General features: G+C 36.2%; 1 protein-coding gene across 4 annotated transcripts in view; it reads left to right on the forward strand.

Moving 5' to 3' along the window:
* The window catches only part of PIK3C2G (phosphatidylinositol-4-phosphate 3-kinase, catalytic subunit type 2 gamma), a 306,650-nt gene that overhangs the window by 114,090 nt on the left and 177,847 nt on the right, over positions 1 to 14,713 (forward strand). For all 4 annotated transcript variants that reach the window (XM_010858753.1, XM_010858756.1, XM_010858754.1 and 1 more), the window contains 2 exons: positions 722 to 920; positions 8,841 to 8,963. In XM_010858753.1, the coding sequence (XP_010857055.1) occupies positions 722 to 920; positions 8,841 to 8,963 (322 nt within the window). The remainder of the gene's footprint in view (positions 1 to 721; positions 921 to 8,840; positions 8,964 to 14,713) is intronic.

The raw sequence follows: 14,713 nt of genomic DNA on the forward strand, positions 1-14,713 counted from the left end.
CTTCAGAATGGACTGCTTGGATCTCCTTGCAGTCCAAGGGACTCTCAAGAGTCTTCTCCAACACCACACTTCAAAAGCATCGATTCTTCAGTGCTCAGCCTTCTTCACAGTCCAACTCTCACATCCATACATGACCACAGGAAAAACCATAGCCTGGATTAGACGGACCTTTGTTGGCAAAGTAATGTCTTTGCTTTTGAATATGCTATCTAGGTTGGACATAACTTTCCTTCACTCTTTTTATGGCAACATAATGTGTATGATTAGTGTTCAGTTAATGGCAAACAGCATAATCAAACTTATTATAATTAATTCCTTAGATGGAGTTTGTTTAAAGTACGTATAAACCACACAGAAAACATGTCCCTTTGTCTGAACATTAATTCTAAACAATAATAATCTAGACCAAAAATTTTGTGAATTATAGTTGATCAGAATGCCAAATTGATAACCCAGAATTATGATTTGTGATTAAAGGCTGCACTTCCCAAATTTATGCAATTGAAGAAATGAAAGCTGATTAATTACACTATAGCAGCTACCCCAGACTGCATACAGAGGCACAGATGGCTAATTGGCTTCAGTTGATAGAGGGTCATTTTAATTCAGTTTTCTTTAAATTTTGTTATAAAAATTTTCAAAGCTGTAAAGAATGGTTTGTGATAAATATGACCCTTCATAGATGACCTGGTTTCTATCCCTCTCCCCGCCCTCCCCCCAGGTTTGATAGAGAAAGTGACAACCGAACTATCCACATCCATCTGTCAGCTAATTGATATCCATTGCAGCAGCTTCTGTGCAGATTTCCAGCCTTTACACGCACCTCTGTATAGTGTCTCCTGTGTAAATCTTGGGCTCCATTCCCACCTTAGCTTCACAGTGTATGCAGCTCACAATATTCCAGAAACCTGGGTGCACAGGTGAGTTGTGATGCCTTTCCCACAAAAGGGTTAATTAGTTTTGTGTCACTTCTAATTGAATATATTTGCCTTGTTCTTATTTGCAGAAGCAAGTATTTCATCTTGAAATTTAATCGGCATGGATGTATCTATGTTTTTAAAATCATTCACACTTATTTCCAGTCCAGTGCACATTCGTTTTCCCTCAAGTCTTCTCCCATTCTATTTAAAATAACTACATGTTGTCAGTATATCATAAGAGAAACAGAAAGTGCCCATCCTCACATGGTGATTGCCCTAAATTTTTCATTTTTTATGTTTGAGTTTAAATGACTGACGCCAATTAACACAGGGTGAGAATGCACACACACATACAAGGAGATGGAGAGTATTTAAGAATAGAAAGAAATCACTTGATCCCTATCAAGTTGTGAGTGGTAAATATTTTGTGAGATTAGTACCTTGATAAAGTGAAAATTAGCCAAGAGTTACTTGAGTTACAATAGAAATTAACCACAATTATGCATGGAGCATTGCCGGGTTTGAGGTTAATTCTGCTATGTGCTATTTTCTTGAATAACATAATTAGAGTAATATTATAATAATTATTTTAAATTCCTTATGGATTAAATCTGTAAGAGAATACTGATTAAATCAAATTAAGGTGATAAGAGAATAGTAATTTTCTAATGGATTTATTGTACCCACTGCACTTAGCATCTCAAAGAAAGGCTAAAAGAAACAGAAATAATTTTATCTTGGTCTGTATTTTTGCAAATGGAAACTATGCAAAATTTATGAGTCAATTATAACAAAAATTTTACCTTTGTATGTAAAAATGAAAAACGACCATCTATGTATCTCACATAAACTTTCTTTAAAACCCATGGGATGATTCTTTTACACTTTTTCTCTTTCTTAATTTTATGAAGTATTTTAGGAGGATGATGTGTAATGTTACAAACTGCTACTCGAATGTTTTCATAATTTTTAAACCTTTAGGATATCCTTATTTATTCTAATTCACCTGGAAAAACTATGTAGCCAGATAAGTACTCAGAAAGCTATATACATAGAGCTATTTATGTACGTGGGAAATTTAGTTTTGTTTATTTTTCTATTGTTTCTCTATTCTGTTTTACTTATTTTGTTTCTGATCTTTATTATTTTCTTTCTTCTTTTAATTTTTATCTTAGTTTGTTCTTTGTTTTCTGGTTCCTTGAGTATAGATTTAGATTATTTGTGAACTTCTTTCATTTTTAATTTTTTAAATCTGTTTTTAAAATTTTTATTGCAGCATACTTGATTTACAATGTTGTGTTAGTTTCTGCTGTAAAGTGAATCAGTTATACATATGCATGTATCCACTCTTATAGATTCTTTTCCCGTATAGGTCATTATGGAGTATTGAAAAGACTTCCCTGTGCTATACAGTAGGTCCTTACTAGTTATCTACTTTATAAATATATAGTAGTGTGTATATATCAATCCCAGTCTCCCAATTTATCCCTCCCCTCCCCGACTTTTCTGGCTGGTAACCATAAGTTTGTTTTCTGCATCTGTGACTCTATTTCTATTTTGTAAATAAGATCATGTGTGTGTGTTAAGTTGCCTCAGTTGTGTCTGACTCTTTGCAACCCTTTGGGTTGTAGCCTACCAGGCTTCTCTGTCCATGGGATTTTCCAGGCAAGAATACTGGAGTGGGTTGCCTTTCCCTTCTCCAGGGGATCTTCCCAATCCAGGGATCAAGCCCATATCTCTTAACGTCTCCTGAATAGGCAGGTGAGTTCTTTACCACTAGTGCCACCTGGAAAGCCCAAATAAGATCATTTGTACTTTTTTTTTTAGATTCCACTTATAAGTGATATCACACAATTTTTGTCTTTCTCTATCTACCTTTACTCAGTATGAAAATTTCTAAGTTCATTCATGTTGCTGCAAATGGCATCATTTTATTCTTTTTATGACTGAGTAATATTCCATTGTATATTTGTATCCCATCTTCTTTATCCATTCCTCCACTGATGGACATTTAGGTTGCTTGCATGTCCTGGCTACTGTAAATAGTGTTGCAGTGAACATTGGGGTGCATGGTTTTCTCCAGATATATGGCCAGGAATGGTATGCTGGATCATATGGTAGCTCTATATTTAGTTTTTTAAGGAATCTACATACTGTTCTGAATAGTAGCAATACCAATTTACGTTCTCACCAACAATGTAGGTGAGTTCCCTTTCCTCTACACCTTCTCCAGCACTTATTATTTGTAGACTGCCTGATAATGGCCATTCTGACCAATGTGAGGTGGTACCTCATTGTAGTTTTTATTTGACCTTTCTTCTTTTAATGTAAGCATTTATTGCTTTAAACTTCTTTTTTAGCACTGATTTTGCTATATCTCATAAGTTTTGTTATGGTATGTGTTTTCACATTTTACAATATTTTCTAATTTCCCTTTTGATTTCTGTTTGACACACTGGTTGTTCAAAAGTACTCATTTCTACTGCATGATCTCACTTATATAGAATCTGAAAAACAAACAAAATGAAAACAGACTCTCAGAGAACAAGTGTTTGCCAGAAGCAAAGGGGTGGGTTGGGGATGAAATAGGTGAGGAGGATTAAGTGGCATAAATTTCCAGTTATATAACTAATAAGTCACATGGATGTATTAATAATATACACCATAAGAAACATGGATCAATGATACTGTAATACCTTTGCATGAGGACAGATGGTTACTTAACTTATCATGGTCATCATTTCATAATGTATGCAAACATCAGATCATTATGTAGTACACCTGGAACTAATGTAATATTGTACAATAACTATATTTCAGTAAAATAAAAAAAAAAGAAACAGAAACTAAGAAGTGTTAATTAACATTAATTTGAGAATTTTTCCAGTTTTTTTTTTTTCTGCCACTGATTTCTACTTGTATTCCAATGTGGTCAGAAAATATACTTGGTATGATTTCAATTTTTTTAAATTTGTCAAGACTTGTTCCATAACCAATTTTGTGATTTGTGCTAGAGAAAGATCCAAGCTTGAGAAGAATGCATATTGCCCAGAGGTTAGGTGGAATGTTCTATAAATGTCTATTAGGTTCATTTGGACTATAGTGTAATTAAAACCCTCTTCCTTATTGAGCTTCTGTCTGCTTGTTCTATTAATTGTAACCAGTATTGAGATCTTCTGTTATTATTATGTTATTTTCTAGTTCTTTTCATCCCTTCAATGTTTGCTTAATACATTTGCTTCAATTTAGGGTGCATGTATATTTACAGCTATTGTATCCTCTTAGTAAATTGACCTCTTTATCATTATATAATGTTTTTGTCTGTTGTGACAGCTTTAACGTAAAGTCTATTTTGTCTTGCATAGGTATGGTCAATCCTGCTCTTTTGATTATCATATATGGAATATATGATATATATATATATATATATATAATATATATATACGTCCTTTCACTTTCAGGGGTGTCCTTAAATCTAAAGTGTATCCCTTGTAGACAGCATATGGTTGGATCTTGTTTACTAATCCATTCCGTTATGCTGTTTCTTCTCATTGTAGAATTTAATTTATATCTAATATAATTAATGATAGAGAAGGACTTACTTTTGCCATATTTTTTTGCATCATTTTCTGTCTTGTAGCATTTTTGTCCCTCTTTTTCTGTCTTGCCACTTTCCTTTGTGTCCTGATGAGTTTTTATAAACTCTTCAACTCCTTTCTTATTTTCTTTTGTGTATCATTTATATTGTGGTTGCTTTCTTTGTGGTGACAATGGGCCTTACATAATACATATTATATTTAAAACACTGTTTTAAGCTGATAATAACTTCACTTTTTAAAATTTTGTTATAACTTCACTTTAAGTTCAGTTCAGTCGTGTCCGACTCTTTGCAACCCCATGAACCGCAGCACGCCAGGCCTCCCTGTCCATCACCAACTCCTGGAGTTCACTCAAACTCACGTCCATCGAGTCAGTGATGCCATCCAGCCATCTCATCCTCTGTCATCCCCTTCTCCTCCTGCCCCCAATCCCTCCAAGCATCAGGGTCTTTTCCAATGAGTCAGTTCTTCGCATGAGGTGGCCAAAGTATTGAGGTTTCAGCTTCAACATCAGTCCTTCCAATGAACACCCAGGACTGATCTCCTTTAGGATGGACTGGTTGGATCTCCTTGCAGTCCAAGGGACTCTCAAGAGTCTTCTCCAACACCACAGTTCAAAAGCATCAATTCTTCGGCACTCAGCTTTCTACACAGTCCAACTCTGATATCCATACATGACTACTGGAAAAACCATAGCCTTGACTAGACGGACCTTTGTTGGCAAAGTAATATCTCTGCTTTTCAATACTTCACTTTAGTCATATACAAATTCTCTACTCTTCTTCCCTCATCATACTTTGTGTTACTAATACCACAAATTGCATCTTCTTAAATTTTATATATTGTTATCATTAAAGTTTTCTATACTTTATCCTTTTAAACTCTATAGCAGAGTTAAAAGTTATTCATGTATCACCATTACAGTCTCACAGTATTCTGTATTTGTCTATATGTTTCCCCTTACCAGCAAGCTTTCATGCTTTCATATGCTCTCCTGTTGCTATCTAGCATCCTTTCATTTCCACTTGAAGGATTCCCTTTAGCATTTCATGTTGAGTCAGGTCTAGTGCTGATGAACTCCCTCAGCTTTTCACCTGAGGAAGTATTTATTTCTCCTTCATTTTTGAAGGACAGCTTTGCCAGATACAGTATTTTTTTTTTTCTTTCAGAACTTTGAATATATCATCTCACTCCCTCTGGCCTTCAAGGTTTCTGCTGAGAAATCTGCTGAAAAACTGATGAGATCCCTTTTATGTGGCAGATCACTTTTCTCTTGCTGCTTTCAAAGTTCTCTCTTTGTGTTTGACTTCCAATAGTTTAATTTTAATGTGTTTTAGTATGGTCTTCCTTGGGCTCATCCTAGTTTAACCCATTAGGCTTCTTGAAATTGGATGTCCATTTCCTTTCCCACAATTAATAAGTTTTCAGCCATTATTTCTTCAGATCAGCTTTCTGCCTTTTTCTCTCAGTCATCTTCTGGGACTCAAATAATGTGTTTGCTTGTCCTATTGATTGTGTCCCGTAAGTCCCTTAGATTTTCTCCACTCTTCATTTTTCTTGTTTCTCTGAATAATTTCAAATACCTATGTTTGAGCTCACTGATTTTTTCTTCTGCCTGATCCAATATATTCTTGAATCCGCCTATTGATTTTTTTCAACTCAGTTGTTGTATTCTTCAGCTCCAAAATTTCTTCTTAATATTTTTATGTTTTTTTAATATTCTCATTTTGTTTATGCATTATTTTTCTGAGCTTATTGAGCATGTGTGTGTATATATGTACATATTTTATTCTTTGTCCGGTAGTTCACATACTTCCATTTCTTTAAGATTGTTTTCTGACGATTTTTCTTTTAGTGTAAACCAACTCTCCACAATTTTGATGTATTCATAAAATTTCATGAAGTTAGTCAATATAGTGAGGTAAGAATTTACCCTTTTCTGAGGGAAATAAAAGAGTGTTAGTTCTGTGTCTGCACTTGTTGCTTTAATTCATCTGTTATAAATGTCTTTGCTTTCTAGCCCTGGCATCATTTTATGTTGATATGCTTCAAATAAACTTGGCTTTCCAGTGAACAACACTTGAGAGTTGTTTGCATTTTCTCTTTGGTTTCTAATTTTGTTCTTTCACTGAGAGACCTGGTAGAGAAATGACTAGAGGATCTTTGTAATGTCAGTTGGATTCATACAAAATTATTGACTTTAAAGATAGCAAGTTTATCTAGCCTAACCTCATTTTTCATCCTTTCATTCTCAGAAATGATTTAGAAATGCATTTTGACTCTCAGGGCTTCCCTTGTGGCTCAGCTGGTAAAGAATCTGCCTGCAATGCAGGAAACCTGGGTTCAATCCCTGGGTTGGGAAGATCCCCTGGAGAAGGGAAAGGCTACCCACTCCAGTATTTTGGCCTAGAGAATCCCAAGGACTATGCATGGACTATACAGTCCATGGGGTCGCAAAGAGTTGGACACGACTGAGCAACTTTCAGCTCACTTCTGGAGATTTATCTTGTTCCTTTGGTTGGGCCCATGTTTTCCTCTTTCATTGTATACCTTGTTTTACTTTGTATTGAGATTTGAGCATTAAAAAAAAAAAAAAAAACAGCTACCTCTCCTAGTCCTTATGGACTGATTTCATACGAGGAAAGAATTGTTGCTTTAAAAAAAAAAGATGCGTAACGTGAGAGTTGTGAGTTAAGTTTTATTTGGGGCAATATGAGGACTCCAGTCTGCAAGAGAGCACCTCAGATAGCTCTGAAAAACAGCTCCAAAGAGGCAGGGGGAAAAGACAGCATATATGTGACTTTGGTGAAGGGTGAGTACATGCAATCAAACACATATTTTTTGTAGAAAGCTTCTGTTGGTCTCGTGAAGCTTCTGCCAGTCATGAGAAATGATCATTTTAGTGCTTTCCTAGATATGAAGGATTTTGGTGCTTTTTGAGATACAAGGAGAATCAAGAATGGGGCTCATAAACTCAGTTTCTGAAAATATCTTACTATCTATAAGACCTGTCCTTGCCAGTTTCCAGAAACACAGAGTGCCTCATTTCTGCTGTCTACCCTGAACTCATTCAGGGGGTGTTGTAGGTCAGCAACTGCAGTAGCATGTGATTTAATCCTTGCAGAGGTAGATGGCAAGCATCCATGGCAAATGCCAATTTGTGGTTGACCGAATGTTACCAATCAGCTAGAGATTTGGTGATTTTCAAACCTTTCTTGTAGGTGCATCCTCCCTGGATTTGTGTGTGTCGATTCACACTTAGAGAGGTTTTACTTCTTTTATCAAGAACTTGAATTTCTTGTTTCATCTAGTGTCAGCCTGTGGTCCTTCCTGCTGGTTCTCCATAAGCTACCCAGCTCTGTTTTGTTCTCAGTTGGGAGCCAGTATTTAGAGTATGTCTGGTCCCATAGATGCTCTGGTGATGAGACATAAACCAGACCCTCACACAGCCTCCAAAGAAAGCCAAACTGTTGGATGCACACTGCACTCTCCCTGCTCCCCTCTCTTCCTGCCAATTCAGAGATCATCAGATTGCATCAGCCTCTGCCTATGGGTCCCACAAATCCTCTGGAGCAGCAGCAAGCCTCCCAGCTTTTTTTTGCTCTCCTAAATCCATGGCCCCTGGGTATCTAGAGGATATCATATCCTATTGGAATCACAATCCAGATCTTTCCCAAGGGAGAAGCTAGGAGTTGGGGGTTTTCTCCTATTCCTTTTGCACTGAGCTGGGGGAAGTGGTCAGTTAGTTTGTGCTAGTTTAGACCACTCACTGCCTTTGTTTTCAGAGGCCCCCAACTTGGCACCGATTCCTGTTCAGCACTCAGATTCAGGCAAGAGAGAAACCAGTCCCTTGGATAAACCCCTAAAAAGTCTGAATGTCAGACATATGTTCCAGTCTTCTCTTTCCCACCCCCAGGAGAAGATGGGAGTTAGGAGTTCTCTCCTGGTCACATGACACTCTGCTGGGAGAAAGGGCTCTGCAAAATGAGTGCCATGCATTTTCCTACTGATTTCTTTGTGACTGGTTTTGCGCTTGGGTGCAAGAGCCTTTTAACTTATTTCTGGATTTCTCGCAAAGGAAACTGATCCATGTATTGTTAAATTGGTGTCTCCAGCAGGGGAAAGAAGGTCTAGGACTTCCCATTATTCTGCAATTTTGCTGAAGCCACAAAACATAAATTCTTAGTAATTTTTAAAGTACACTCTGTACAAACAAACATCACTTTATCATTTGACTTTTAACTATAAAATAACTGACCCATATAAAAAACTGCTTCCTTCACAGTGTTCAACTTATTGAATCAATGTTGTTTCTTTTTAGCTATAAAGCATTTTCTTTCTCCTGTTGGCTTACATATGCTGGAAAGAAGCTGTGCCAAGTGAGAAACTGCAGAAATATTCCTGTCAAAAAGTTGTTTTTTTTCTTGGTCAACTGGAATGAAACGTAAGTTTAATCTTTATTCTGGAAAGATTATTTGTCTAATAAAGACCAGGATTCCTTCCACCTCCCCTCTCCCCTGCTGCTTTCTAAGTGAAAGATATAATTTTTTTTTTAATGTAGCTGGTTGATTTGATTCAGAGATGTGGTAAATATGCTAAGCATACTAGGTAACTGACTTCAATTCAAAAGATTAAAGGTGCCTTTAAAAATCTAGATAAATATCCAATCTATATTGTTGAGCTGCTCAAAGAGGGAAATTGGGGAAAGGAGAATTATTAATCATTTGTAGACTGTGGATAAAAGGAATACCCTCTATTGGTGTTGGAGGGAGATAGATTTCAGTTATAACAAAGAAGAAAGATGTCACCTAATGACATATGAAATCTCTATTTTCTCACAAAAGCCAATTGCAAATTTACTTAAACAATCAAGTTTTTGTACAGTAACTATCTATGCATTGTGTAAAATGTCATCTAATTTGGGATAATCAACTCCTACCAAGATCTTTATCTATTTATTTATTTAATTTTCAAATTTTTTCCCTAACAACTAAAGCAGCACCAGACACAGGAAAAGTCCAGTAAATGTGGCTTGGCAAGGGAATGAATTTTATGTAATAAGTGACTCCCCAAAAATATATTAACCAGCTCAATGACTAGAATTAGGACACCCCAGTTCGATTCCTGGGTAAGGAAGATCCCCTGGAGAAGGAAACTCCAATATTCTGGCATGGAGAATTCCGTGGACTATATAGTCCATGGGGTCACAAAGTGTCGGACACAACTGAGTGACTTTCACTTGACTTTCCACTTTTCTTCTGACTTAATTAAAGCTTATCCATGGTTGTTTTCAACTACAAATATGTGTCATCATTTAAACAATTCAAGAGAAAAATTTCCTAATTTTAGAATCAATTTCAGAGAAAAAAAAAATCTCAAAAGAAATTGAAATTATCAGTATTAGTGGAATAACTACATTGGTATACTTTTCTTCTTGTCCTTCAAGAGTGCATAAGTATTATTTTTCCTGTGGAGTTTCTCTGATTCCCCCAAGAGTTAGTTACTTTAGCCCAGAATTCTTTTCTTTCTTTTTTTTTAATCCTTCAAATCTCTTTTTTTCCCCAAACTTTAAACTCTTTATTTTGTATTGGGATATAGGCGATTCACTATGCTGTGGTAGTTTCAGATGAATGCTGAAGTGATTCAGCCATACATATACATGTATCCATTCTCCCCAATCTACCCGCCATTCAAGCTGGCACATAACATTGAGTAGAGTTCTATGTGCTATACAATAGGTCCTTGTTGGTTATCCATTTTGAATATAGAAGTATGTATGTGAATTCTTTTCATTTTATTTAATTAAAAATATATTCATTTACCATTTTCCTAGGTGCCTGGCCTGTAGCATCCTTTATATATTTTATTGACATATACCCATTACAATACAATTAATTGCATGTTTTATTACTAGACTGTAAATTTGAGGACATAAACTTTGTTTAATAATAATATGTGACATAGATTTTGACTGTTTGTTGCATTCCAGTCATCAGAGTTTACCCCCAAAACATATTGTCTCATCTAAACTTAATAACAAAAATGCATAGAGATATTGTCATCTCCATTTTACAGATCAGAATATTGACGTTTATGAAGCTTAATTAACTTGGCCCAGGTCCCACAACCAGCAAATGGCAGAACCAGTGCTCAGATGCACTCTGACTCCAAAACTGAGGTTTTTACTGTGATTTTCATACTTTCTTACAACATATAAAATCTTAGGCTGAATATTTATATTCTGCAAATAGTTCTTAATCTTAAACTTAAAAAAAAAAATTGCTTTTTTGTTTCAACAGCAGCTATGCCATTTTTCTCTCTCCTTTGCAGCAAAACCCTTCCAAAGAGTGTCTGTATTCACTTTCTTCGATTTTTTCCCCTGCTCTAAAACACTCCAGTCAGGCTTTCATCATCTCTTTTTCACTGAAATTGATCGTTAGAGTCACCAGTGACCTGCAGAGCTGAATCTGATGTTTGTCTCTCTGTCTTCATCTTACATAATCTATTAGGAGCTGTTTCCCACATTCTTTTAGCTTTCCGCCTCCCTCACTGGACATTCCTTCTCTGTATGCTTTTCTTCTCCCAGACTGCTCATAGTCTTAGCCCTTAAGCTTCCTCTGTAGTATCTACATTTATGGCCTTAGTTTTCTCTTATAGTCACATAGCATTAAATGCCATCTGTATGCCAGCAACTCCCAAATTTATATCACCAGCCCAGGCATTGGTCACAAACTTCATACTTATTCACTCAACATGTCTAAAACTCTTGATCTTACACTCCAAATTTGTCCTACCCATGAATGGCCACCCTGGATGATCGTTTCCAGTTTTGGTTGTTTAGATCAGATCCTTAGCCTGAATTTCCTTCTCTCAGACCCATGGCTCAGATATCCTACTGGCTCTCGTCTCAGATATCCTACCGGCTCTCTCCTCAGAATATTTCCAAAATGTTACTTCTTGTCTCTTTCATCTGTCTAGGCCACCATCATATCTCCCCTGTATTCCTACAACTGCCTTGTAATAGTCACCCTACTTCTCTTGCACCTTTGTAATCCTTCTCATACAACAGCTCAAGTAACATCTTTTAAAATGTAAGTCAGGCTACATCACTCTTCTGTTTTATAATCCTGAAATGTCTCCCACTTTCACTCAGACAAAAGTCAAAGTCCTTACGATGGTCCATTATTTTATATCAGTATTAATAGGGGAATTCTATACAGTGTGACTTTTTAAATCTCCCAATTGCACTATCAAAAAGTTATTCTGATTTTAGAAAAACTGTCTTATATAGAAGCAAAGAATGTTTAAGAAAAATTTTAGTTTTTACTCATTTTTAAATAGTAGAGTGAGGCAAGCATGTGGTTAAAATTTGAAGTTTGTAGATATAGAGAAGCAATCTTACTTCACTTATTGAATTATCTCAAAGTATTTTTCTTCCTTTTTTTGTGTAAAGTTCATTCCTTTGGTTTTTAAATAGCCATGTAGAAGTTAATAAAAAAGATTTCTCAGTGACTATGAGATTATTCTGGCTTAAAAATCCATATGTATTCAAGAAAATGAATAAATAACCATATGTATTCTTACTCTGGAAGAATTTATTTTTGTTAATAAAAATGACAAAATGGACATTGTCAGTAACTATCCACTGTAACTTATCGAATGTTTTGTCATTCTTGATTTGGAAAGCTCACTAATAAGTGAAGTTACACATGAAGAAGAGAGACTCAATGGGAAAAAGAACATTCCAGATTATATGAGAAATAAAGTGAAATTATAACTTCCATCCTGACACAAAATTATGAAAACTAAATAGAAAGTCAATTACAGGTAAAAGAGAATATTCAAGAAACTGCTGTGCATTTTACAAAATCATCAACATTTTATGTTGAGTTTCAGGGCTTCTTTTTAAGCTGAGAAATATGTTTACATTACATTGAATGAATATTATAACTGTGAAAGAATATGAAAGATAAGAAAAACTTTTGGATAACTGTGTGATAATTTAATTTTCAATAGTCTAAATTTTGTTAATATTGAAAAATAAGTTTTCTTTAGCCTTTCCTTTGTTTTATGTCCTTCCTTTTTTTAAAAATTTGTTCATTGGAGGATAATTGCTTTACAATATTTTGTTGTTTCCTGCCATATATCAACATGAGTCAGCCATAGGTATATGTATGTCCCCTCCCTTAGTTTTAACTAGAATTATATTTCATCTGTTTTACAGTGGCTAATACAAGTTTTTACACTGTTGATGGGATAATGAATATACTGCTGATATACAGTCTACCATTTATCACATATTGTGTAATGTAATACGTTTTCCTTTTTATAGATAAACAAGGCTTAAAAAGGTTAAATTCATCACTCAAAGAAGAACATCTGTTTAGTCACAGGACCAACATTTGGATCAAAACCTTTGACTCATCTCCACACGCAGTTTACATATTGACATCTCTGAGTTATTATTAACTCAATGGCAGTATGCCATAAGCCACATATAAGTCACCTACCCCAAATTCCTTATCTGTGTTTTCTATCAGTTAAAGGGATCCACTAACATAATCTAGGAGCATGAAATTCATCTTCAGTTCGTCATTGTCCTATTCCACTAATATGCTGTCAGTCAATTATTAGTTATCCATTTTACCTCTAAAATAGCTCTTCTGTCTTTCCTCTTGTTGGATGTTTTTTTACATCTGTACCTAGACCGCTCCATCTCAGAGAATAGCATGTTGAGGGGAAAGATGTGTATTTCCTCAGAATCAGTTACGGTCACTGGTGTGAATTAACTGTTCCTTATTCCTGAGGCTGAATGCTGCCTGTTGTTGTTGTGTAGTCACTAAGTCGTGTCCACCTCTTTGCAACCCCATGGACTGAAACATACCAAGCTCCTCTGTCGTCTACTATCTCCCGGTGGTGATTTAGTCGCTAAGTTGTGTCTGACTCTTGCAACCCCATGGACTGTAGCCCATCAGGATCCTCTGTCCATAGGATTTCCCAGGCTCCTTGAGCTTGCTCAAATTCATTTCCATTGAGTCAGTGATGCTATCTAACCCCCTCATCATCAGCTGCCTTCTTCTCCTTTTGCCTCCAGTCTTTCCCAGCATCAAGGTCTTTTCCAGTGAGTAAGCTCTTCATATCAGGTGGCCAATGTGGGGCCTCAGCTTCAACAAAAGTCCTTCCAGTGAACAGTTAGGCTTGATTTCCTTTAGGATTGACTGCTTTGATCTCCTTGCTATCCATGAGACTCTCAAGAGTCTTCTCCAGCACCATGATCTGAAAGCATCCATTTTTCGGCATTCAGCCTTTTTTGTAGTCCAACTCTCACATGCTTCCTGAGTGAGTGAGTGAAAGTCGTTCAGTCGTGTCCAACTCTTTGCGACCCAATGGACTATAACCTGCCAGTCTCCTCTGTCCATGGGATTCTCCAGACAAGAATTCTGGAGTGGGTAGCTGTTTCCTTCTCCACACAAGCTTCCTCGCCACCCATAAATCTATCTCTCCTAAACACTGTATTTCTCTTGAGACTCTTGTATCATTTCTATGTAGCCAAGATGACTCCTGAAAGGAAAGAAAGGTACCCTTCTTCCTGTCCACCATTAGGAACCTCAGATCTCTCAACTTCCTGTCAAAAGCCCTTTCTTCTTAGCTTCTTCAACCACCCAGGTGTATTCCTCCCAGTCTTACAGTATCTTTATACCTTGTAGGCAATCTTATATAGATTAATGGATTCGATGCCCAAATTCAAATTTTTTCCACCTTTAACAACCTTGTGCTTATCCTTAGCCACTTTTTTTTACCCATATCTACAATCCATCCAGGGTCTGAGTTTGATGTTCTTCACCTTGACACATCCAGGAATTGTCTATTACATCTCAGCAATCAGCCCCCAATTTCCTGGAAACTCATCATCACCCAGAATAGCTCACATTTAAAATTATAAACAACTCTCGATGCTTTTAGCTCTCTCATTTAAACGTTTCCTTTTGCCATTAGGAAAAAGACCGCAAATTCCTTTGCCTGGCATACAGAGTTCTTAAATATTCTAACAACCACCTATCTTTCTAATTGCATCCTTCATAACTTCCAGGTTAAGACCAACTTGACTACGTTTCTTGTTCTAGCTACGATGCACCACTCAGCATTCCTCAGCAACATGCGTATATGCCCTTGTCTGTGCACTTTTTTTCTTTT

This window comes from Bison bison, unplaced genomic scaffold, assembly GCF_000754665.1.
Source record: "Bison bison bison isolate TAMUID 2011002044 unplaced genomic scaffold, Bison_UMD1.0 scf7180017864390, whole genome shotgun sequence".
In the NCBI taxonomy this organism is placed as follows: domain Eukaryota; kingdom Metazoa; phylum Chordata; class Mammalia; order Artiodactyla; family Bovidae; genus Bison; species Bison bison.